The sequence below is a fragment of the Pelophylax lessonae genome (genome assembly GCF_965119305.1).
Source record: "Pelophylax lessonae genome assembly, chromosome: 11".
NCBI classification, from domain to species: Eukaryota; Metazoa; Chordata; class Amphibia; order Anura; family Ranidae; genus Pelophylax; species Pelophylax lessonae.
In genome coordinates this window covers 167,454,955-167,482,083 of record NC_138778.1, presented here as the reverse complement: position 1 = coordinate 167,482,083, position 27,129 = coordinate 167,454,955, and the positions used below count along the sequence as shown (strand labels likewise).

Here is a 27,129-nt window from a genome sequence, read left to right as displayed (position 1 = left end):
CACTGCACCCCAAAAAGGATTTTGTTCACTGCACCCCAAAAAGGATGTTGTTCACTGCACCCCAAAAAGGATTTTGTTCACTCCACCCCAAAAAGATTGTGTTCACTGCACCCCACAAAGGTTGTGTTCACTGCACCCCAAAAAGGATTTTGTTCACTGCACCCCAAAAAGATTGTGTTCACTGTACCCCCCAAAGATTGTGTTCACTGCACCCCACAAAGATTCTGTTCACTGTACCCCACAAAGATTGTGTTCACTGCACCCCACAAAGGATTTTGTTCACTGCACCCCAAAAAGATTGTGTTCACTGCACCCCAAAAAGGATTTTGTTCACTGCACCCCAAAAAGGATGTTGTTCACTGCACCCCAAAAAGGATTTTGTTCACTGCACCCCAAAAAGAATGTGTTCACTGCACCCCACAAAGATTGTGTTCACTGCACCCCACAAAGGATTTTGTTCACTGCACCCCAAAAAGATTGTGTTCACTGCACCCCAAAAAGGATTTTGTTCACTGCACCCCAAAAAGGATGTTGTTCACTGCACCCCAAAAAGGATTTTGTTCACTCCACCCCAAAAAGATTGTGTTCACTGCACCCCACAAAGATTGTGTTCACTGCACCCCAAAAAGGATTTTGTTCACTGCACCCCAAAAAGATTGTGTTCACTGTACCCCCCAAAGATTGTGTTCACTGCACCCCACAAAGATTCTGTTCACTGTACCCCACAAAGATTGTGTTCACTGCACCCCACAAAGGATTTTGTTCACTGCACCCCAAAAAGATTGTGTTCACTGCACCCCAAAAAGGATTTTGTTCACTGCACCCCAAAAAGGATGTTGTTCACTGCACCCCAAAAAGGATTTTGTTCACTGCACCCCAAAAAGAATGTGTTCACTGCACCCCACAAAGATTGTGTTCACTGCACCCCACAAAGGATTTTGTTCACTGCACCCCAAAAAGATTGTGTTCACTGCACCCCAAAAAGGATTTTGTTCACTGCACCCCAAAAAGGATGTTGTTCACTGCACCCCAAAAAGGATTTTGTTCACTCCACCCCAAAAAGATTGTGTTCACTGCACCCCACAAAGATTGTGTTCACTGCACCCCAAAAAGATTGTGTTCACTGTACCCCCCAAAGATTGTGTTCACTGCACCCCACAAAGATTCTGTTCACTGTACCCCACAAAGATTGTGTTCACTGCACCCCACAAAGGATTATGTTCACTGCACCCCAAAAAGATTGTGTTCACTGCACCCCACAAAGATTGTGTTCACTGCACCCCACAAAGGATTTTGTTCACTGCACCCCAAAAAGATTGTGTTCACTGCACCCCAAAAAGGATTTTGTTCACTGCACCCCAAAAAGGATGTTGTTCACTGCACCCCAAAAAGGATTTTGTTCACTCCACCCCAAAAAGATTGTGTTCACTGCACCCCACAAAGATTGTGTTCACTGCACCCCAAAAAGATTGTGTTCACTGTACCCCCCAAAGATTGTGTTCACTGCACCCCACAAAGATTCTGTTCACTGTACCCCACAAAGATTGTGTTCACTGCACCCCACAAAGGATTTTGTTCACTGCACCCCAAAAAGATTGTGTTCACTGCACCCCACAAAGATTGTGTTCACTGCACCCCACAAAGGATTTTGTTCACTGCACCCCAAAAAGATTGTGTTCACTGTACCCCCCAAAGATTGTGTTCACTGCACCCCACAAAGGATTTTGTTCACTGCACCCCAAAAAGATTGTGTTCACTGTACCCCCCAAAGATTGTGTTCACTGCACCCCACAAAGATTCTGTTCACTGTACCCCACAAAGATTGTGTTCACTGCACCCCACAAAGGATTTTGTTCACTGCACCCCAAAAAGATTGTGTTCACTGCACCCCAAAAAGGATTTTGTTCACTGCACCCCAAAAAGGATGTTGTTCACTGCACCCCAAAAAGGATTTTGTTCACTGCACCCCAAAAAGATTGTGTTCACTGCACCCCACAAAGATTGTGTTCACTGCACCCCACAAAGGATTTTGTTCACTGCACCCCAAAAAGATTGTGTCCACTGCACCCCAAAAAGGATTTTGTTCACTGCACCCCAAAAAGGATGTTGTTCACTGCACCCCAAAAAGGATTTTGTTCACTCCACCCCAAAAAGATTGTGTTCACTGCACCCCACAAAGATTGTGTTCACTGCACCCCAAAAAGGATTTTGTTCACTGCACCCCAAAAAGATTGTGTTCACTGTACCCCCCAAAGATTGTGTTCACTGCACCCCACAAAGATTCTGTTCACTGTACCCCACAAAGATTGTGTTCACTGCACCCCACAAAGGATTTTGTTCACTGCACCCCAAAAAGATTGTGTTCACTGCACCCCAAAAAGGATTTTGTTCACTGCACCCCAAAAAGGATGTTGTTCACTGCACCCCAAAAAGGATTTTGTTCACTGCACCCCAAAAAGAATGTGTTCACTGCACCCCACAAAGATTGTGTTCACTGCACCCCACAAAGGATTTTGTTCACTGCACCCCAAAAAGATTGTGTTCACTGCACCCCAAAAAGGATTTTGTTCACTGCACCCCAAAAAGGATGTTGTTCACTGCACCCCAAAAAGGATTTTGTTCACTCCACCCCAAAAAGATTGTGTTCACTGCACCCCACAAAGATTGTGTTCACTGCACCCCAAAAAGATTGTGTTCACTGTACCCCCCAAAGATTGTGTTCACTGCACCCCACAAAGATTCTGTTCACTGTACCCCACAAAGATTGTGTTCACTGCACCCCACAAAGGATTTTGTTCACTGCACCCCAAAAAGATTGTGTTCACTGCACCCCACAAAGATTGTGTTCACTGCACCCCACAAAGGATTTTGTTCACTGCACCCCAAAAAGATTGTGTTCACTGCACCCCAAAAAGGATTTTGTTCACTGCACCCCAAAAAGGATGTTGTTCACTGCACCCCAAAAAGGATTTTGTTCACTCCACCCCAAAAAGATTGTGTTCACTGCACCCCACAAAGATTGTGTTCACTGCACCCCAAAAAGATTGTGTTCACTGTACCCCCCAAAGATTGTGTTCACTGCACCCCACAAAGATTCTGTTCACTGTACCCCACAAAGATTGTGTTCACTGCACCCCACAAAGGATTTTGTTCACTGCACCCCAAAAAGATTGTGTTCACTGCACCCCACAAAGATTGTGTTCACTGCACCCCACAAAGGATTTTGTTCACTGCACCCCAAAAAGATTGTGTTCACTGCACCCCAAAAAGGATTTTGTTCACTGCACCCCAAAAAGGATGTTGTTCACTGCACCCCAAAAAGGATTTTGTTCACTCCACCCCAAAAAGATTGTGTTCACTGCACCCCACAAAGATTGTGTTCACTGCACCCCAAAAAGATTGTGTTCACTGTACCCCCCAAAGATTGTGTTCACTGCACCCCACAAAGATTCTGTTCACTGTACCCCACAAAGATTGTGTTCACTGCACCCCACAAAGGATTTTGTTCACTGCACCCCAAAAAGATTGTGTTCACTGCACCCCAAAAAGGATTTTGTTCACTGCACCCCAAAAAGGATGTTGTTCACTGCACCCCAAAAAGGATTTTGTTCACTGCACCCCAAAAAGATTGTGTTCACTGCACCCCACAAAGATTGTGTTCACTGCACCCCACAAAGGATTTTGTTCACTGCACCCCAAAAAGATTGTGTTCACTGTACCCCCCAAAGATTGTGTTCACTGCACCCCACAAAGGATTTTGTTCACTGCACCCCAAAAAGATTGTGTTCACTGCACGCCAAAAAGGATTTTGTTCACTGCACCCCAAAAAGGATGTTGTTCACTGCACCCCAAAAAGGATTTTGTTCACTCCACCCCAAAAAGATTGTGTTCACTGCACCCCACAAAGATTGTGTTCACTGCACCCCAAAAAGGATTTTGTTCACTGCACCCCAAAAAGATTGTGTTCACTGTACCCCCCAAAGATTGTGTTCACTGCACCCCACAAAGATTCTGTTCACTGTACCCCACAAAGATTGTGTTCACTGCACCCCACAAAGGATTTTGTTCACTGCACCCCAAAAAGATTGTGTTCACTGCACCCCAAAAAGGATTTTGTTCACTGCACCCCAAAAAGGATGTTGTTCACTGCACCCCAAAAAGGATTTTGTTCACTGCACCCCAAAAAGAATGTGTTCACTGCACCCCACAAAGATTGTGTTCACTGCACCCCACAAAGGATTTTGTTCACTGCACCCCAAAAAGATTGTGTTCACTGCACCCCAAAAAGGATTTTGTTCACTGCACCCCAAAAAGGATGTTGTTCACTGCACCCCAAAAAGGATTTTGTTCACTCCACCCCAAAAAGATTGTGTTCACTGCACCCCACAAAAATTGTGTTCACTGCACCCCAAAAAGATTGTGTTCACTGTACCCCCCAAAGATTGTGTTCACTGCACCCCACAAAGATTCTGTTCACTGTACCCCACAAAGATTGTGTTCACTGCACCCCACAAAGGATTTTGTTCACTGCACCCCAAAAAGATTGTGTTCACTGCACCCCAAAAAGGATTTTGTTCACTGCACCCCAAAAAGGATGTTGTTCACTGCACCCCAAAAAGGATTTTGTTCACTGCACCCCAAAAAGATTGTGTTCACTGCACCCCACAAAGATTGTGTTCACTGCACCCCACAAAGGATTTTGTTCACTGCACCCCAAAAAGATTGTGTTCACTGCACCCCAAAAAGGATTTTGTTCACTGCACCCCAAAAAGGATGTTGTTCACTGCACCCCAAAAAGGATTTTGTTCACTCCACCCCAAAAAGATTGTGTTCACTGCACCCCACAAAGATTGTGTTCACTGCACCCCAAAAAGGATTTTGTTCACTGCACCCCAAAAAGATTGTGTTCACTGCACCCCAAAAAGGATTTTGTTCACTGCACCCCAAAAAGATTGTGTTCACTGCACCCCACAAAGATTGTGTTCACTGCACCCCACAAAGGATTTTGTTCACTGCACCCCAAAAAGATTGTGTTCACTGTACCCCCCAAAGATTGTGTTCACTGCACCCCACAAAGGATTTTGTTCACTGCACCCCAAAAAGATTGTGTTCACTGTACCCCCCAAAGATTGTGTTCACTGCACCCCACAAAGATTCTGTTCACTGTACCCCACAAAGATTGTGTTCACTGCACCCCACAAAGGATTTTGTTCACTGCACCCCAAAAAGATTGTGTTCACTGCACCCCAAAAAGGATTTTGTTCACTGCACCCCAAAAAGGATGTTGTTCACTGCACCCCAAAAAGGATTTTGTTCACTGCACCCCAAAAAGATTGTGTTCACTGCACCCCACAAAGATTGTGTTCACTGCACCCCACAAAGGATTTTGTTCACTGCACCCCAAAAAGATTGTGTCCACTGCACCCCAAAAAGGATTTTGTTCACTGCACCCCAAAAAGGATGTTGTTCACTGCACCCCAAAAAGGATTTTGTTCACTCCACCCCAAAAAGATTGTGTTCACTGCACCCCACAAAGATTGTGTTCACTGCACCCCAAAAAGGATTTTGTTCACTGCACCCCAAAAAGATTGTGTTCACTGTACCCCCCAAAGATTGTGTTCACTGCACCCCACAAAGATTCTGTTCACTGTACCCCACAAAGATTGTGTTCACTGCACCCCACAAAGGATTTTGTTCACTGCACCCCAAAAAGATTGTGTTCACTGCACCCCAAAAAGGATTTTGTTCACTGCACCCCAAAAAGGATGTTGTTCACTGCACCCCAAAAAGGATTTTGTTCACTGCACCCCAAAAAGAATGTGTTCACTGCACCCCACAAAGATTGTGTTCACTGCACCCCACAAAGGATTTTGTTCACTGCACCCCAAAAAGATTGTGTTCACTGCACCCCAAAAAGGATTTTGTTCACTGCACCCCAAAAAGGATGTTGTTCACTGCACCCCAAAAAGGATTTTGTTCACTCCACCCCAAAAAGATTGTGTTCACTGCACCCCACAAAGATTGTGTTCACTGCACCCCAAAAAGGATTTTGTTCACTGCACCCCAAAAAGATTGTGTTCACTGCACCCCACAAAGATTGTGTTCACTGCACCCCAAAAAGGATGTTGTTCACTGCACCCCAAAAAGATTGTGTTCACTGCACCCCACAAAGATTGTGTTCACTGCACCCCACAAAGGATTTTGTTCACTGCACCCCAAAAAGATTGTGTTCACTGCACCCCAAAAAGGATGTTGTTCACTGCACCCCAAAATGATTTTGTTCACTGCACCCCAAAAAGATTTTGTTCACTGCACCCCAAAAAGGACGTTGTTCACTGCACCCCAAAAAGATTGTGTTCACTGCACCCCAAAAAGATTGTGTTCACTGCAGCTCACACACAGAAAAATGGATGTGGATCACTGACACCTGCCTATCTCCTATCCCACACCACACAGCAATATCGATTGTAGTTTGTAGAACACAGTTTCCCTAAAATTCAGCAGCAGCCTCTCCCTAACAGGATTGAGAAGAGATCGTAGATCGGGACTAAGTGCAGACCCCACACAGCAATATCGATTGTAGTTTGTAGAACACTCTGACCCTAAAATTCAGCAGCAGCCTCTCCCTAACAGGATTGAGAAGAGATCGTAGATCAGGATTGAGTGCAGACCCCACCCCCCACACAGCAATATCGATTGTAGTTTGTAGAAGACACTGACCCTATAATTCAGCAGACTCTATCCCTAAAATGCCTACAACTCGCCCTGCCTAAACACTCCGACCTGTCCCTCAATTCTATCCGGACACAAATGGTTTTTTCCTGCCTGTCTTTCCCTAATCAGCAGCCAGCACGTTGATGTGTGCTCTGTCCTTGATCTAAGCAGCAGAATGAAGACGCTGCGGCTGCCTGGAACTTATAAAGACTTGGTCACATGCTTCAGACGGCCAATCACAGCTACTGAGACATTTGCAGGCATGGCTGGGATGGCTTAAGGCACACCAGTTAAACGATTGTTGATTGGCTGTTGAAAGCCCGCCATGAAAAGAGCGCCAAAGCATGCAAAACCCGGAAATAAAACGACCGAACACGGATTTTTACCCGAACATACAGTAAAGTGTCCGTGTCCGTGTTCGGGTACAAAAAATCCAATTATTCGGTACGAACACGAATAATACAGTCCGTGTTCGCTCAACACTATTTAAGGCCAATATGTATTCTGCGGCATATTTTTGGTAAAAAAAAGAATCTAGCGTATATTGAATGGTTTGCGTAAAAGTTATCGCGTCTACAAACTAGGGGATAGATTTATGGCATGTTTATTTATTTATTTTTACTAGTAATGGTGGCGATCAGCGATTTTTAGCAGGACTGCGACATTGCAGTGGACAGTGCAGACACCTAACTGACACTTTTGACACTTTTGAGGGGACCAGTGTCATTACTACAGTAATCAGTGCTAAAAATATGCACTAAAAGGTATAAAACTCCGCGCTTATGTTCTATTTGGATAGGAAGGAGGATATATGTAAAAATATAAAAAATATAATATAAAAGTGTGTATAATAGTTTAGAGTGTTGGTAAAATATAAATAATAAAATATAGGCTGCAGCCTCCCTAGATTATAGTCCGAAGACTATATGTAAATGGTGATAAAAAGGTAGGGTGGTGGCGCTGCCTAATAATATGGGTGTAAAAAGGTGTTGGTGGGTACTAATACAAAAAACTGAAGATACAGTGTGATAATATAGAAAAGTAACAGCACTATTAAATATTTAGATGTCAGTAGACATTTAAAGTGATGAGTGCATATAGGTGTAAATAAAGGAAATAGTAAATGGTGATGAGAAAGATCTGAATGATATCTAGATCAAAAGGAATATATGTAAAAAAGTGTATCAAATATAAATCAAACATAAGCTGAATACAATCTTAATCATGCAATATAGACTTGTTGATAAAAAAGTGCTCTGTGCATTGCAAAATACCCCGTTAATGCCGCACACTGTGGTATAGAGGTAAGTGAAAAATAAGTGAAACTAAATATATAGCAACTAACAGCAACGAAAAGTCCAATATAGGTGCTTAATGTCTATGTAACAAGTGTGGTGACCAGATAAAATAGACAAAGTTCAGATGTAGATAGCAGGTGCCAATATTCTTATAGTGAACTATAAGGAGTGACCCCGTGGTGGGCGGTGAGGTGCTGGGTGATCCCTCTGATAAAAAGCTCACTCACCAGAAATACCCACCCCACACAGGGGTATAGAGCGGGTATGTAAGTGTATCCTACGGCAGGAGAGATCCTAATATCCTCGCCAACTCCTGGATGGAGACGTCCTGGAGGTGATCTGGAGGGTCCTAATTGGATGGTTCCCCAGGGAGAGTAATCGAGATCTAGTGGGTTCCTGTCTGTAGGTAGTGGGCGTCCAAAAGTATCCTCGGGGTGTCACTCGCAGTGGTGTACCTCCTCTGCTGCCACTTCCAGCGATGTCTCCACGCTACTTCGTCCCAACTCACTGCACTGTTACTGTACTAATGACACTGGCAGGGCGAGGGTTAACACCAGAGGCGATCAAAGGGCTAAGTGTGTCCCTAGGGGGTGCTTGCTAACTTTGTGGGGGATGGACTCACTAGATGAACATAAAGATCTGTTTTTCCTAATTGCGGTCTGCCTTGTTTACATCGCCAGCACACCATGGATCTTCAAATGGAGTCCAAAGCTTTAATTGCCGAGAGCTGACATCATAAAGGAACAAGTGTAACATTTTGGAGCCGCGCATGACCCCTTGGTCATGCATGTGATGATCGAACAAGTTCCCCAATGGTCAAGGAATCACAGTGATTACTACGCAATCATTTGACAACCTGCCTCCACAATATCATCGAGTTGTTTGTGATAAGAAGAATGCCAATCAGTTACCTCCTTATTGCCCAAATAGTTGCCCCATTGAACTGCTCCCAGGGGCTGAAATTGCTCTTCTTTTCGTACATCACGGGACCCAGAGCCATAAATCATAACATATGGGTTATATAGCCACCTACAGGCGAAGGACACTGGCAACCAATCAGAAAGGATGTCCCCCTATATAACCCCTCCCACACAGGAATTACCTCAGTTTTTTTCGCCAGTATCTAAAGGTGGTGGTCATGGAGGAGAGTCTCTCCACATTTCTCTTCAAAGAAGAAAGAAGATATGCTATATACCTCAATCAAAGATCACTGAATCTAAGGGGTTAGCTATCAGATCCATCTAAAACAGTCAATGGACTAAAAAGATGGTACCTGAGCCTCGGGAAGCAGATACGAGTTTTTGCCTGTAACGCTGTCCTTTTTAGGTGCTGGACCCTGGGATCCGAATCCTTGGAATACCAAACCCCAAAAGCAATCTGTGCAGGGTGCTCTACAGGTCCAAGGCCATGGTCCCTCTAAAACAAGGAGCCCAGTCCTTAAAGGTCGCTAATAGGGTTGAGCGAACCCAGACTGTATTGTTCGGGTTCGTACCGGACTTTTGGGTATTCGATACCCGGACACGGACCCGAACATTTCACTGTATGTTCGGGTACTGTCCGTTGTTCGGTAATGTTATTTGATGTTTTGGCGCAGTTTTAATGGCGCGGTTTCAACAGGTGCAAGACAGCCAATCAGCAAGCGTTTAACTTGTGTGCCCTTAGAAGCCATCACAGCCATGCCTACTAATGGCATGGCTGTGATTGGCCAGTGCAGCACGTGTCCCAGAGTCTATATAAGCTGGAGTCACACAGCGCCGCACATCACTCTGCTCAAACTATACTAGGGAGAGGTTCCTGATACTTTTGCTGAGTGAAAGATAGGAGATTACTGTAGGGTCAGGCTGGAGATTGTTTTGAGGGAAAGAATAGGAAGAATCTTTTTTAATCAGACAGCGATCTACATGATTGTGTGGGGGTGCAGTGCACGGAGGGAGAGATAATGGAAAATTGTTATCAAATACTTACCGTAATTTTCCTTTCCCGATGGACTCCATGGCAGCATACGTTTGGGTAGTCCTGCCTCCACTCATACCCCATAGGACCCAACTCCCATAAATCCTTGCTCCCTTTCGGCATCGGTGTTCTGTAACTAGCCTACTCAGGAACTGGAAGGGGACTTCTGCTGCCATGGAGTCCATCAGGAAAGGAAAATGACGGTAAGTATTTGATAAAAAATTTCAGTTTTCCTGACAGACTCCATGGCAGCATACGTTTGGGAAATAACTCGCCAAAACACAATAGGGTGGGCAGATGTTGAAAAAATGTAATTAACACCTGCAACTGACAACACTTGAGTACCAAAATTAACAGAGGAAAGAGCCGCTGGCTTAACACAATAATGTGACATAAATGTGTGAATGGACGACCAAGATGCTGCTCTGCAGACCAAATCCGGAGCGACATGTCTTGAAACTGCCCATGAAGTAGCAACACCACGAGTTGAATGCGCAGTCTCCGCTTTAGGAGGAACCAAGCCCTTCTCTCTATAAGCCCATTGAATGGCCTCTGCTATCCAGGAGGCAATTGATCTTGAAGAGGCACGCATACCCTTGTTCTTCCCTGAAAAAAAGGGTAAAGAGGTAATCCGTCTTCCGGAAAGGAGCTGTAACTTCCAGATACTGTTTGAGCGTGTTGCCCACATCCAGTGGATGGACTTCCAGAGATTCGGCAGATGAGTTGAAGGTAGGAAGAACAATTTCCTGGTTCTCGTGGAAAACCGAGGTGACTTTAGGTCTTGACCCGAGCATCGGGATAAGAACAACCCTATCTGGGAAAAAAGTCAAGAAAGGTTCCTTACTTCCAAGACTTTGAATCTCTGAGACTCTTTTTGCAGATGTAGGTAAAAATAGGTTCCTCTGGATTTTTGCCAACTGAGGAAAGGAAGTCAAGGACCAAAGGCAGGTCCCACTTGGGGAACCTGAGCTTCTTCTGTGGCCTCAACCTTACTGCCCCTTTGAAGAACTGCCGGATCAGAGGATGGACAGCCCATGAAACACCCGTGAAAGCTGAGATAGCTGAAACCTGCACTCGCAGGGCGCTCACTGAAAGGGGCAATTCCAATCCTGACTGTAGGAAAGACAGGATGTCTTGCACAGAAGGTGATGACCAGGACTTTCCATTAGATTCCAAGAAAGAAGTAAACCTAGACCAAATTCTTTCATAGGTCTAATTTGTGCTTTGTCTGCTAGCACTCAAGAGAGTTGGTATGGCTACTACAGGACATCCTAACGCTTCCAGCCTTCCCCTCTCAAAAACCATGCCCGCAGGTGCAGACGGGCTGGGCACGGGTGAAGAATGGAGCCCTGAGACAGCAGATCCGGTCTGAGAGGGAGAGGTACTGGGTCGCGATAGCTGAGCGGAAAAAGCAGAGGAAACCACGGTCTGTTGGGCCAGAAGGGAATCACCGCAACCACCTTCACTGATTCCATCTTGACTCTCCGCAGGAATTGGAAGATGACTGGTACTGAGGGAAAGGCATAGGCCTTGCGGAATTTCCAGCGATCTGTAAGGGCATCCACCCGAACGCTCTGGGATCCCTGTCCCTCGAATAGTATTTCTCAAATTTCCTGTTATGGAAGGAGGCAAAGAGATCTACCTCTGGGATGAATCCCAAGGACAGGATCCAATTGAACACATCCTCGTGGAGAGACCACTCGTTGTTGTTGAGCTGTGTTCTGGAGAGGAAATCTGCTTGTGTGTTCTGAGCCCCTGGTATGTACACTGCTGACAGATTGACCAGGTTTCTCTGAGCCAAGGTCATTATTGGCTCTACTTCCCGAAGCAGGGATGCACTGGGAGTTCCGCCTTGTCTCCTCACATAGGCTACTGCGGTCGTGTTGTCTAGCCTCAGCATGACTGAGGTGCCCTGAATAAGGTGACCGAAGGCTAGCAGTACCTGAAAGGCAGCCCGCAGTTTCAGGATGTTGGAAACGATCTGGCGAGACTGGAAATCCCATCTCCCTTGTGCCATCTCTTTTCCGCAATGACCGACCCAACCGGTGCTGCTGGTGTCTGATGTCACTATTACCCAAGATATGGGGGCTATGGAGTGACAATTGCGCAAATTCTTCAGCTGTAACCACCAAGGAAGCCAGCTCTTCATGGCAGCGGTAATGAATATTCGCTGAGAATTGCTGATTCCCTTCCATTGTTGAAGAAAACCCCTCTGAAAAGGTCTCATTTTCCAGAGAGCCCACTTCACCATAGGAGCTGTTGACACCATTGTGCCGATTATCCTCAGGCATTGTTTGGCGGTGAGATGGGAAGTCGACAAGGCCAGAGACACCCTGTCCCGAATTATCAGGATCTTTTCTTCTGGAAGAGAGATGGTACTGTCCTTGGTGTTGAACAGAGCGTCCAGAAAGACCAGGGACTGTGTAGGGATTAGGCGCCATGTACACGGGACGTTGTAAATGGCCGTTTAGGAGCAGTTGGGCGTTTTTTTCAGAAGCCCCTGAACCCACCTACATGTTATCTTATCTGTCCATGTACACAGGGTAGTTTACAGTCATTTGCAGGGAGTTGAGTTCAGGGACGTTTTTTGGAACGCAATTACTTGCATTCGAACTTGTGTTTCCCGGCGTTTCAAACGCAAAAAGGGGACCGAACGCGACCGAACGTGATGAAATACGTTCAAACACGTTATGCATTTTTTTTCTTCCATTCAAAATCAATGGTTCCCTATGGGAGCCTATTGATTTAAATGGAAGGCACACCGCAAGTCGGATCAGGATGATCCGACTTGCGTTGCGACTTGCGCTGTGAGAATCTTGAAGGGGGAACTCCACGCCAAAAATGGGAAAAAAAACTGCGTGGGGGTCCCCCCCAGGTTCCAAACCAGGCCCTTATCCGAGCATGCAGCCCGGTAGGGCAGGAAGGGGACGAGCGAGCGGCCCCACCCCCCTGGATCATACCAGGCCACATGCCCTCAACATGGGGGGGTGTTGGTGCTTTAATGAGGACAAGGGCCTCATCCCCACAACCCTGGCCGGTGGTTGCGGGGGTCTGCGGGCAGGGGGCTTCTCGGTATCTGGAAGCCCCCTTTAACAAGGGTGGCCCCCCAGATCCCGGACCCCCTCCCTATGTGAATGGGTATGGGGTACACTGTACTCCTACCATTCACCCCATAAAAGGCAGTGTATGTAAATAACGACAGGAGACGTTTTGGAAAGTTTATTAATAATCTTCATCCCCTCTTCTCCTCTCTGGTCTTCTCCCCCTCTGCTCTTCTGGTCTTCTGCTCTTTTGCTGTCCGCTCTTCTGCTCTTTTGCCCTCGGCTCTTCTTCTTCCTCCGGTCCTCCTCAGACGATGTCTCCGGTGATTATGCCGGTCTCCTGTCTCTGCAGCTTGTTATATAGCCACCGTGGGTGTGGCCGCCAGGTGACATCATCAGGAGACCCCGCCCCCTCATGTCACAGATGACGTTTTGTAACTTTCCAAAACGTCTCCTGTCGTTATTTAAATACACTGCCTTTTATGGGGTGAATGGGTAGGGGTACAGTGTACCCCATACCCATTCACATAGGGAGGGGGTCCGGGATCTTGGGGGCCACCCTTGTTAAAGGGGGCTTCCAGATACCGAGAAGCCCCCTGCCTGCAGACCCCCACAACCACCGGCCAGGGTTGTGGGGATGAGGCCCTTGTTCTCATCAACATGGGGGCAAGGTGCTTTGGGGTGGGGGGTGCAGAGCTCCCCCTGCCCCAAAGCACCAACACCCCCCCATGTTGAGGGCATGTGGCCTGGTATGGTCCAGGGGGGAGGGGCCGCTCGCTCGTCCCCTCCCCCTTCCAGCCCTACCGGGCTGCATGCTCGGATAAGGGTCTGGTATGGATTTTAGGGGGACCCCCACGCCGTTTTTTCGGCGTGGGGCTACCCTCAAATTCCATACCAGACCCAAAGGGCCTGGTTTGGAACCTGGGGGGGACCCCCACACAGTTTTTTTCCCATTTTTGGCGTGGAGTTCCCCCTCAAGATTCTCACACATCCTGATCCGACTTGCGGTGCGCCTTCCATTCAAATCAATAGGCTCCCATAGGGAACCATTGATTTTGAATGGAGGCAGAAAAAACGCTGCTAAAAGCAACGTGGCCAAATGTGCAATAACGCCAATGGAAAAAGCTACTGAAAGCACGTTTAACAGCTGCTTTTTCCCGGCATCAGAACTAGCTTTGCAGCACGTTTTTTCTAACGTCCCGTGTACATGGAGCGTTAGGTGACTCTTTTTCCTGTTCAGGATCCACCCAAACTCCTCCAGAGACGAGATTATCAGAGATAGATGATCAAGGATTACAGACTTGTCTTGGGCCAGTAGAAGAAGGTCGTCTAGATAATGATAAAGACGGACCCCTCTCAACCTTATGAAGGCCACCACCGCTAATAAGACCTTCAAAAATGTACGAGGCGATGTGGAAAGCCCGAAGGGGAGACACACAAACTGCAGATGAATCTGGCCGACTGAGAACCTTAGGAATTGCTGGAACTCCGCTGCCACTGGTACGTGAAAGTATGCGTCCTTCAGGTCTACGGAGACCATCCAGTCCCCTGGTTGAACAGCCTGCTGAATGGAGAACAAGGTTTCCATCTTGAACTTCTCCCCTTTGATAAAGCGATTTAAGTGCGTCAGATCTATCACTGGTCTCCATTCGCCGCTCTTCTTGCGTAGCATGAAAAGAGGTAAGTACACACTGAGCCTTTTTTCGGACTCTGGCACTGGAACCGCTGCCCCTTGAGTGACTAGAGAGTTGATGTAAGACAGCAGAATCTCTCTTTTTTCGCCTGACCGAGGAAGGGAGGTAGGAACAAATCTGTCTCCGGGAATACTGGTGAAGGTCCAGGAATGTCCTTGACTATGCGTTTGACCATAAGGCCCGTACACACGTACCGATCGTCGGCTTACAAATGTTCCTCTTTTCTCCCCGGGATGTCGGTGTCTGCTGAAAAGTGCAAAGACAGCACAAGGACAGCACAAGAATTTTGTCCGCCGACTGCAGAAGTGATGTCATGTAATGGTTAACTTTCCCTGTGTTTTCTATTTTCTGAGCATGCCCAGTCTTGCAAATCTGCGGTCTGTCGGCCGAATTGTGTACTGACAGGCGAACAATCGTCCGTTCTGGTGTCGGCATACAAATATTTTCATGTTTGCACGAAAGACTTTTGTCCGCGGATTGTGCGCAGACATCTGTCGGAGGCACCATACTAACACGCGTACAATCGGCAGATCCTTCGTCCACCGACGTTTGTATGCCGACGATCGGTACGTGTGTACGGGCCTATAGACTCAAGTTGTTGGTCAGAACTTACCCTTTCACCCGCTGCATGAGAATAATAGGAGTCGCATAGCGATTTACTGCGGTTTCTGGACTTAGATGAGGAGCCATGTCTTGAGGAAGAGCGATGATGCTGCAATTTAGCATGGCGATCTTCCCGCGAGCCCTGAGGTTGCTCAGACCTGGAAGAGGAGCTGAAAGGGAAACATATGGAGGAACAAGGTAAAAAGACCGCCCGCATCTCCAGCTCCCCCCCCCCCTCATTCCAGCCCTATGCTTACCTATGAGAGGGCTGATCACAGGGGAGCGGTGACACATCCATAGCGATAGGGCACTGCACACTGTGGGAAAACCAATGCAAAAGACACAAATCAAGGTTTCAGACCTAGGGTATTCACTCACATAGTAAGACCCCCCAGAGGAAGCAGATCCACATACCTGGTGTTTGCAGTGCTTGAACCTGGGAACGCCGTAATCTACAGTCAGTCCCAAAGGCTGTGGGACTGGCAGCTGTTTAAATTTGACGCCGTTTAAAAACTGCGCATGAGCGAATATCGGCAACCGGCGCTATTGCGCATGCGTGAACCAAGCCTCATTCTCGGCCGGCCGGCGCGCATGCACAGAGCGGCCAAAAACGCCGAGATGGAACGCAGAGCGTACCACGGCGTCCATAAAGCCTCCCGGACCACCAGGAAGGATACGGAGAGACAAGGAGCCGCAGCATAACACGCTATACCACCAGGGAAGCCACTAGATCACCAGGCAAGTAAGGGGATCAAAAATAAGGGAGAAAAGACTTACCTTTTCCACCTTCTTACCATTAGGCACCAGGGATTCAGCAGAGCCAGCAGCCAGCAAATCCAACGGTGGGGAAATACAATGAGGCCACCCGCAGCAGCTGGGCTCATCGGCCATGCCATTTCGCCTGCTTAGTCAGGCATATCGGCTCCTCTTCAACTTGCCCACCCCATACCCTGCAGCAGCAAGGGCTTATCGGGGAATTATATCCTGCCGACTCTCGCTAATCCTGCGATTTTAAACGATCTTCAAAAGATAGGGAATATAGCACCAAACCGGTGCAGGAGGAGGACAAAAAAAGAACACTGATGCCGAAAGGGAGCAAGGATTTATGGGAGTGGGGTCCTATAGGGTAGGAGTGGAGGTGGGACTACCCAAACGTATGCTGCCATGGAGTCTGTCAGGAAAGGAGATTATTGTAGGGTCAGGCTGGATATTGCTTTGAGGGAAATAATAGGAAGAATCTTCTTTAATCAGACAGTGATCTGCATTGATTGTATTGTGTGGGGGTGCAGTGCACAATCTTTTTGCCCGGAGGGAGAGATAGGCGATTATTGTAGGGTCAGGCTGGAGATTGCTTTGAGGGAAATAATAGGAAGAATCTTCTTTAATCAGACAGCAATCTACATTGATTGTATTGTGTGGGGGTGCAGTGCACAATCTTTATGCCCTGACCTGAGCCCAGTGAGGAGGAGAAAGGAGAAAAAAAAAAACTTTTATCAGTCTGTTAGGTGGGCGGCGTGTCTGCTTAATCTGCATTTAAAAAAGAAAAAAACTTTTTTCCTTCATATTTTACTTTGACATACAGTGTTTAGACAGACACTGTTTTTCTAACCTGCTCTTCAAAAAGCACCAATGTAAGGGGAAAATAATTATTTTATCAGTATTTAGGGAAAAAAAATATTTTTCAGTTTTTCATTCAAATGGATTTTTTGTTATTCAATAGCGGAACAGAACAACAACAGTATCCAACCTGTTAGGCGTGCATTTAAAAAAGAAAAAAACTTTTTTCCTTCATAGTTTACTTTGACATACAGTGTTTAGACAGACACTGCTTTTCTAACCTGCTCTTCAAAAAGCACCAATGTAAGGGGAAAATAATTATTTTATCAGTATTTAGGGGAAAAAAATATTTTTCAGTTTTTCATTCAAGTGGGTTTTTTTTTCAATAGCGGAATAGAACAACAACAATATCCAACCTGTTAGGCGTGCGATGTTTAGCGGCCATTTCATGAAAGCTGAGTGCATATGTGTCTGCTAAATCTGCATTTAAAAAAGACAAAAACTTTTTTCCTTCATATTTTACTGTGACTTACAGCGTTTAGACACTGCATTTCGAATCTGCTATTCAACAAGCACCAATTAAAGGGACAATTATTTTTCAGATTTTCATTCATACGTTACAGTGAGATACACCCATTGCATACAGTTGTTGTATTCCGCTTTGCAATAAAAAAAACCATTTAGGGGCAAAAAAAGTTGATTGCGGCCCTGTCTACATATGTTACAGTGAGATACACCCATTGCATACTGTTGTAGTGCGCATTGCAATAAAAACCCATTTAGGGGGAAAAAAAGTTAATTGCGGCCTAGTCTGCATATGTTACAGTGAGATACACCCATTGCATACTGTTGTATTGCGCATTGCAATATAAACCCATTTGGGGGGGGGGGAATTGCGGGCTAGTCTGCATATTTTACTGTGAGATACACCCTTTCTATACTGTTGTTCTATTCCGCTATTCAATAAACACCCATTTAGGGAAAAAATATTAAATTGCGGACTAGTCTGTATCTGTACGTGTGAGATACACCCTTTAGATACTGTTGTTCTATTCTGCTACTCAATAAACACCCATTTAGGGGGGAAAAAATTGCAGCCTAGTCTGTATCTGTACGTGTTAGATACACCCGTTGTATGCTGTTGTTCTATTCCGCTATTCAATAAACACCCATTTAGGGGACAGAAAGATATTAAATTGCGGCTTAATCTGTATCTGTACGTGTGAGATACACCCTTTGGATACTGTTGTTGTATTCTGCTATTCATTTAACACCCATTTAGGGGACAGAAAGATATTAGATTGCGGCTTAGTCTGTATCTGTACGTGTGAGATACACCCTTTGGATACTGTTGTTCTATTCTGCTATTCAATCAACACCCATTTAGGGGAACATTAATAATTTTGCAGCGTTTGCTGATTATGTTACTGTGAGATACACCCTTTAAATTTGTTTGGCACATCTCCTTCCACCACCGAGGATTGCAGGGTGCTTCAGTTTGCCTCCTTTTGCTAACTCCTCCTACTCTGCTTCCTCATCCTTATCCTCTACCGCCTCCGCATACGGAGCAGTGATCATTTCCAAGGCTTTCAGGGCAGTCATTCACAAGTGGCTCCGAGGGTGGGTTCCTGCACCCACAAACGCCAGGTACAATTGTCCAGCAAGGGCACAGTTCTGGAGGAGGAGGAGGAGATGTAGGAGGAGGAACCATGTTCACTGCAGGGTGGCACCCAGATAATTGATAACAACAGATACTACACTTGATCTCCGAGGGTGGGTTCCTGCGCCCACAAACGCCAGGTACACAATTGTCCAGCAAGGGCACAGTTCTGGAGGATGACGAGGTGGAGGATGAGGAGGAGGAGATGGAGGAGGAGGAACAAGTTCACAGCAGGGTGGCACCCAGATAACTGATAACAACAGATACTACACTTGGCAAAAGGTCGAGAAGCGATGCTGATGGCATTCCCACCTGGCAGCGGGGGCACAGTGGAAGCACAAGGCGAAGGCAGACGAGGAGGAGGTCGCCAATGCAGCCAGGGCACCGCCAGCACCTCAGAAGGCAGGGTTAGCATGTATGAAATGTGGAAAAGCTTTGTCTGCACGCCACAACAACCAGGACCACCAGCTGTTTTTTTTTGTTTTATTTTAAGCCCCTGGTGTGTGAATACACTCAGACTATCACCCGTGGGTGCATAAAAAAGTGCACACCAAAAAAGGGAAACACAAAAAGTGCACAGGGTGTACACATGGTCCTTGACCCTGATCCCCTGGGACGCAAGGCTCCTGACAGGGACTGGGGTACTTACACTGGCTAACCTGGCCGAAACCAGACAGCCCCGTTCTTAAGGAGGTCTGCTGAAACAGACCACCCCAAGTACTAGGTGGGGCTCTCCCGAAGAGAGACCCCATGAGAGAGGGCGAACCAAGCCAGAAGGCCATATCCACCCCCTTCCAAGACTTTCAGGGACAGGCCCAAGGACCTACACCCTACTAATCACGCTGTGCAAAATAAAGTGTACCGCCACAATAAAAAACACAAAACGTGAGACACACAACACATAATGGTGGGGAAAGGGATAGTGGAGAAATGCAAGGTTAGTGCCATGTTGCAATACTATGGCAGGCCCTTCGGCCAGGAATAAAAAATTCCTCTGGTCCTGACTCCTGACCAAAAGGCCCGGCCCTAGAGGCAGGTGTGAAAAATGTGTGTAGGAAGTGCAGTGTCCTTGGTGCCATACTCATAGTGTTGCCATCCACCGTGAATTATGGCACCCCTGGACTGCCACTTCAGGGGCACATACACCACAGGCTTTTCAGAATCCCGATCCCTGGCAAGACTAGTGCAGCCCGTCCTTACCAGAAGGCCTCAGAACTTGGACAGCTTTGGGAGAGCCCAGCCCACAACCAGGGACACATACCTTTTTCAAGGCCAGACTCAACCCAGAAGGGAGAAAAAAGCCCCCCCCCCCACCGCCATCACCGTTCCTTACCATATATCATATACCATATACAGTTCCTTACCGTTCCTTACGTACTATACACGTACTGAATGATGGGTCTGCCCCCTTCAACTTCTGGGTCTCCAAATTGGGCACATAGCCTGAGCTTGCCCTTTACGCCTTGGAGGTGCTGGCCTGCCCTGCAGCCAGTGTTTATGTGAACGTGTATTTAGCACGGCTGGGGGCGTTATCACAGACAAGCGCAGCCGCATGTCCAGAGCCAATGTGGACAAGCTCACATTCATTAAAATGAACCAGGCATGGATCCCACAGGACTTGTGCAGAATAGACATGTATACCGGCCTTACCCAGCCATTGTTGTATTTTTGATCTTTCTCACTCTTTTGGGGTGTACCCTAATTTTCAAAGAAATAAAGTTAAAAACAAAAACCAGTGTTGGCTACCTCGTCCTCCTCCACGCCGCTTCCACCTACACCGCCACATCCACCGCCACCTCAACCTCCTACTCCATATAGGCATCGTCCTCCTCCTACATCATTCAAGATGATTCTTTTTTATTTTTCTGTTTTTTATGTTATTTTAAGTTATTTCCCTATCCACATTTGTTTGCAGAGCACTTGCCATACTCTTAAGATGATTTTGCTGCTTCCGGAAGACGCAGAAGAGAAAGGGAGAGAGCACAGCACAGAGCAGCAGATATAGATACATATGTCCGTGGAGCACAGTATCCTCATCCAGCCGGCTGATTGTATCCTGATCTTAAGAGGAGATTTTCCCAGTGCATATCTCATATCATCTGGTAAGAGGCCCATAGGTGTGTTATCACACAGGGTGAATTTGCATGGGAGTTTTTCTTCATTTAAGCTGGGTATATCTGGATAATTATTGCACCTTACTATATATCTGTCCGATAAGGAGGAAAGCCTGTTGGTGGTGGGAGTCACTTCACAGAGATGTTTGAACAGCACCTGATTTAAATTCCAGCACTTAATTATTTTTTTAAAGTCGCACGGTGTAGATAATTGATTTTGAATTGGACTATTATGGACATTCACTTGTCATTGGACTTTTCACATATCAATTAACATATGTTTTATACATTTGGAACACTGTGGATTTTGAGAGAAATATGTAATATGCAATTTCCACCACACTCCACCCCTTGGCTCACAAATGTCATGTAATGCCTCCAACTTTACATAAAGACATCTAATAGTTCTCCCACCCCCTGGTTTATCTTAAATAAAACACAATGGGGGAACTAACTAAAATACAACCCCCTCCTATAACTATGAAGGTGTTTCAGTCTTTGGCTAAAAGTTCATTAGAAAAGTCCAATCTAACGTTCTTTCGAAAAACAAGTCCAGGCTTGTAATACATCAAAAGGCCTTGCTCTCCATAGCTCTTGCAGTCTTCCATCATTCTGTCCATCATGTAACCACTTTCTCTGGTCTTTCTATGGATCAAATCGGAGACAGCCTGTGGAGTGGAAAACAAAGCGGATTATCTGTTCCTTCTAATAATACATATACAGTAGACCCCGGCCCTTCAGCTACAATCTCTCCTCTAGCTGACTTCTTGCCTGGATCTCTGACCAACACTTTTCCACCTGCCTGTATCAACTTCTGACCCTCCCAAAGAACATCAATAGGGAGGAGAGGAAATATACTGATATTTCCTAGAAGATCACTGCTGTTTATTTTGAAAGGTTTGATATTATAGAGCCTCTCCTTCCAGTCTTGCTGGGAAGTATCCACTAACCAATCATAGTCCCAGCCACTGTCCTGAAGGTCATCTGCCAATGCAAATACAACTTCAAACCTTTCTGCCAGATTCCCTCTCATTCCTAGATAGGCTTCTGCTTCTGATACGTCACTCTTGGTTTCTATGTCATGGGAAGCAGTAACTTGGTACCTGTTAAACCCTGTTTTTTCAGGAACCTTGTGTAAATACTGAACTCTGCACTCTAGCTGTGGAATCTGCACCCCAGCCCCAACCATCCTTTCATATGGTGTGCTTTTGTCTAGTGGCCTAGAATTTAACAACATGACTGCTTGTGTGAGGACCCGATCCCACCCCCTTAGTGTACGTGTGGGTGTAAGTTTGCGTATCTGGTCCTTCAATAGCCCATTGTATCGTTCAATCAAACCAGCTGCCTGTGGATGGTATGGGATGTGGCACAACCAGTACACTCCAGAATCTTTGGCCCATTGCTGTACTGTTGATCCGGTGAAATGTGAGCCGTTATCACTTTGGACTTGTTTGGGACAGCCATACGCAACAACAATTTTCTGTAGCAGCTGAAGTGTTGCGGCTTGATCTGCACATTTGCAAGGATGAACAAACAAAAGTCCTGAATAGGTGTCCACTGCAGTGCAACAGTACCTCAGTCCATTGTTTCCCCGGGGCAGGGGACCGATGAAGTCAATCTGCCAAATCTCTGCAGGCCTCTCTCCCCTCTTAATCGACCCAGTGGAGTACTTTTGCAATGGCCATTGTCGCACTTCTCCACACACTGTACAGTTCCCTATTACAGTCCTTATCATGTCCATTAATATGGGCAATCCTCTTTGCTGTGCCCATTCATATGTGGCTTTCTGCCCCAAATGTCCAGATTGCTTGTGGGCCCAGTTGGCCAAGTTCATCAAGACAGGATCAATTGGCACAACTGCATTCACCTTGGCAATTTCGTCTGCCACTCTGTTATAGTTCTCAAAGTCTGGGACCAGGGGCACATGTGCATCAGCATGCCCCACTTTTATGGTGCGGGAGTGAGCTTCCTTCCAGATGAAGTCCCAGACTTCCTTGCCTCCCCACACTACCTTTCAATGAATCAACCATTCGTTGGACTTCTACGTGGGCATCCAAGTTGTCAGACCTTTAAAGACCACCCAGCTGTCAGTGTAGATAGTGACATGGGAAGAAAGATCCTCCTGAAGAGTCATCACTACAGCTTTCAACTCTGCATACTGACTGGACCCTCCAATTCCGGTCTCCTGCAGGACTGTGTCTGTACTCGGGTTGTAGGCTGCTGCTGTCCATTTACGCCCAGACGAGGTGACTATGGCTGAACCATCAGTGAACCATGCTGACTCCTTCATCTTATCTGACAGAGACTCAAAGGGTGGAGCCTCTTGAATGGGGGATGACTGCAGCACAGGAATTTCTTCTTCTGTATGGGTGCTGGTAAAAGTGACAGGCCCAGACAACTGTTTTGAAATGTCTCTGACATCCCCAGCTGCAATACCCCCTCTTTCTTGAAGGTACCACTTCCATTTCATCAGTGTTTGATTCTGGGCTACAGCTGCCCTAGTGGTCAGTCCATTATCTCTCACCCATCCTGCTATTGGCAATGCAGTATGGATGGTGACTGTGTCCTTTCCTGTAATGGTCTCTACGTGTTGAAGTGCTGTGTAGGCCCCAAACAGGTACTTCTCTAGGGGCGTGTATCTCTTCTGTGTCCCTGTAAGTTGTTTGGACCAAAATCCAATGGGTATTGCTCTCAGTCCCTTCTTTTCATTTGGCTGCCACAGACGCCAAGATATTGTACCATCCTGCTCAACTACATCCAGCTGAAATGGTAATCCTTGTCTCACAGGTCCCAATCCTTGATGCTGCAAAATGGCTTCTTTAGCAGCCAGGAATGCGGTCGGCTGCTCTGAACCCCATGTGAACTCAGTCATTTTTCTTGTGACATTGTACTGTATATAGGCCTCAGAATCAGTCCAAGATGTGGGATGAATGATCTCCAGAATCCCACAACTCCAATGAACTTCTGCGCCTCCTTTTTGGTAGTAGGTGGCAACAATGCCTGGATAGTTTGCACAACTGTCTCTGGAATTTTCCTCTGTGGTCCAGTCCACATCATTCCCAGGAATTTCACCTCTGTGGCAGGTCCTTGGACTTTGTCTCTGTTGATAGCCTACCCTCTGTTCTCCATGTGCTGTATCAGCAGGTGCAGTGCTTCAGTTACATCTTCCAGGGTGCTTAAATCTCGGGGCAATCAGTCCATGACAAATCGTTGGAGAATGAAGGTAGCCTTAAGGAAGGACAGTGAAAGTGTACTGGCGGCCGTTCCACACAAAGGAAAACTGGTTCACTCCGGGTCTATTGAAATCGAAAAGAAAGCATTAGCCAGGTCTATCACAGCATGATATTCTGCTGCCTCTTTAGCAATTTTCTCAATGATTGAGATCATATCAGGTACAGCTGACTTTAATGGAGGTGCCACTTTGTTTAGACCTCTGTAATCCACAGTCATTCTATATGTCCCATCAGGTTTCTTTACTGGGAACACTGGAGATGAGAATGGACTTACAGCAGGTCTAAGGATCCCTACTCTTAACAGTTCATGAATAGTCTCCCCAATTTCTTTGTGGCCTCCAGGAAGTCTGTATTGCTTGAGACAGACTGGCTTCTCTGGTGGAGGAATAAAGACAGGGGTCCATTTTGCATGACCTCTGACCACAGCCTTCACCGCCCTGACCAGATACGTTTTATCAGGATACCCGAATGTGAATGTACCTTGTTCAGTCTGAATAGACTGACCCTGAAGTACATCCATCCCAAGAATATTTTCAGGTTACTCTGATACCAAAACATTTGTCCAAAATCCTGGTCTCTTGCCAATAACCAATTTCACCTGTGTCCTAACTGCTGGTGTGGTTTGCCCTCCCAAACCTTCTACATAAATCACTTCTCCTTTGTGATGGGAAGGATCTCCTTGCAAAAGTGTAACTTCAGCTCCAGTATCCACTAAAGCCATGACATGTGTAGGAGGAGACGACTTCCCCCACCATACAGTGACAGGTGCATATGGGCGTCGGTCTTCTGCTCTCACTGTTCTTATTGCTATTACAGGAGACCCACCTTCCCTTCATAAAGGATAAGGGACCTCCCAATCCCCTTTTCTAATTCTCTCCAACTCCTCCCCAGGATAAAGGGATTTGGGTTTGGGTTCATGTTCAGTTTTGGCAATGGGTTTGGGACTAACAGGAGGGGTCTTTTCTGTTGTCTCTAAATCTAGGCTGATGTTATCTTCACTAGGAGTAGTGTTTCTAACCCTGACAGTTTTCCCCACTAAATGTTTCCACCGCTTCAAAATTTCTGCAGTAGAGATGCCATCTATCTCACTTTTAGGTACTCCTGCCTTTAATAGGTCCACCCACATTTGTTTCCTAGAGATAACTAGTCTGGTTTTCTCTTCACCTCCTGTCTTCTCTCCCACATTCCCTTTCTTCTCTTTAAAAGTCCTTTTCAGCCTGTTCTCTGCCTGTCTGACCTTATCTACTGCCTTGACAGGTTTTGTTTTAGTCTCCTCTAGCTTCCCCAACTGGCTTATAAGGGTTGTTGCTTCATGAATCTTGCTGTTTAAACCCAGGCCTCCCAGCAAAGACAATAAAGGAGCCCTGAGATTAAGTGGTGCAAACTTCATTAGCTTAGAGCGCAGAGCAGACATGAAGGGTTCCATATGTGGACCCATCCATTCTGGAAATGTATTTAATCCGGTTATACAACCCATCTCACGTAACCTGGAAATACCCTCTCCTAATGTTCTCCACGAGTAGGTATTTTCCAGGTCACTAGGATTAGCGTATACTCGGACTATACCATCTCTCACGAGGTCTAAGAGTGAAAATTTCACACTAAACTCTCGGGCTTTTCGCACGGCCTGACGCGATTGTGGATCATGGGTTAACACTCCCAAAGCCACTGCTTCCTTGCTGGACAAAACAACACTGTCCGCCCCTTCATCCCACAAACGTAAGAGCCAACTCAATAGGGGTTCCCCGGACCTTTGTTTGTATTGTTTTGCCAGCTTATGGAGTTCAGTTTGTGTAAACTCCCTGACTTCTTCAAATTCAACATCTCTGGGGTTGCGATAATGCACCTCCCCATCTGCCATATCCTCTCTATCATGTTGCCTTTTCCTATGCTTAGTAATGAGAGGTCTGGCACACTTTTTCTTTCCCATTGGATGATCATCATCAGAAACATCAAATTCTATCTCCTCATCCTCACTATCATTGGAGGAGACATCCTCACAATCCTAGTTTTGGGATGTGACAATGGCACATACCCTGGCTTTACTAACAGGTTTACGTCCCTTTCTTTTCCTTAACCGGTTGCCGACCGCCGCACGACTATATACTGCGGCGGTCAGCCCCGGCCAGGCAGAGTGACGTATCGGTACGTCACTCGCCTGTCACTGACTTGCGAGCCTATCGCGGGCGGGCGCGCGCCCGCCGAGGCGCGCGCCCGCCGCGGCTCGTTCACAGACAAGTCAGTGCGTGTGACCGGCGGACTCGATGTCCGCCAGTCACACTGCGATCGCTCCTGTGAAGGGAGAAAGACAGAGCGGCTTGTGTAAACAAGCTGCCTGTCAGTTCTCCCTGTGTAAAAGTGGAGATCTGTCCGTTCTACTATGTAGAACGGTTGATCTTTGCTTTTACACCAATAGGAATGTCCCTGCACAGTTAGAATCACGCCCCTAGGACACACTTAACCCCTCCCTGTCCAATAAAGTTAACCCCTTCCATGCCAGTGTCATTTTTGCAGTAACAGTGCATATGTATAGCACTGATTACTGCAGTAATGTCACTGGTACCCCCAAAAGTGTCAAAAATGTCAGTCAAGGGTCCGATCTGTCCGCCGCAATGTCGCAGTACCGAAAAAAAAATTGCATATCGCCGCCATTGCGCGTTAAAAAAAAACCACCAAAAATGACAAAAATCTTTCCCTTTGTTAGTAAACGCGATAACTTTTGCGCAAACCAATCAAAATACGCTTTTTGCGATTTTTTTTACCAAACATAGGTAGCATAAAACAAATTGGCTGAAAAATGTTAAAAAATTTTGATTTTTACTTTTTTTTGGGGGAATTTCATATAAAAAAATGTGAAAAATATTGTTATTTTTGCAAAATTTACGCTCTTTTTTTGTTTATAGCGCGTGATCAAAAAATCGCACAGGTGATCAAATACCACCAAAAGAAAGCTCTGTTTGTGGGAAAAAAAGGACGTCAAATTTGTTTAGGTACAGCGTCGCACGACCGCGCAATTGTCCGTTAAAGTCACGCAGTAAAAAATCGCAAAAAAAACCCTGGTCCTTTAGCAGCCAAATCCTCCGGGGCTTAAGTGGTTAAGGCATTAATTGATTTGGTCATGAGGGCTGCACACCACTCTTGCAAATCATCAGCCCTACTAGCAGTTGAACGCACACACTCTGAAGCAACTGCTAGCTGGTCTTTCAATAACTTAACTTCTGCCTCTGCCTTCTCCCTTCTCTGTGATTCTGTATAGAGAGCA

The 27,129-nt window shown here is 46.3% G+C and overlaps 1 protein-coding gene across 1 annotated transcript in view; it reads right to left on the bottom strand.

Moving 5' to 3' along the window:
* The window catches only part of LOC309567476 (NXPE family member 4-like), a gene marked incomplete at both ends in the record, with an annotated part of 285,167 nt that extends 274,408 nt beyond the window's left edge, over positions 1-10,759 (bottom strand). Inside the window, one exon of the mRNA XM_082272865.1 lies at positions 10,560-10,759. Within this exon, the coding sequence (XP_082128991.1) occupies positions 10,560-10,759 (200 nt within the window). The remainder of the gene's footprint in view (positions 1-10,559) is intronic.
* Positions 10,760-27,129: the final 16,370 nt, after the last annotated feature.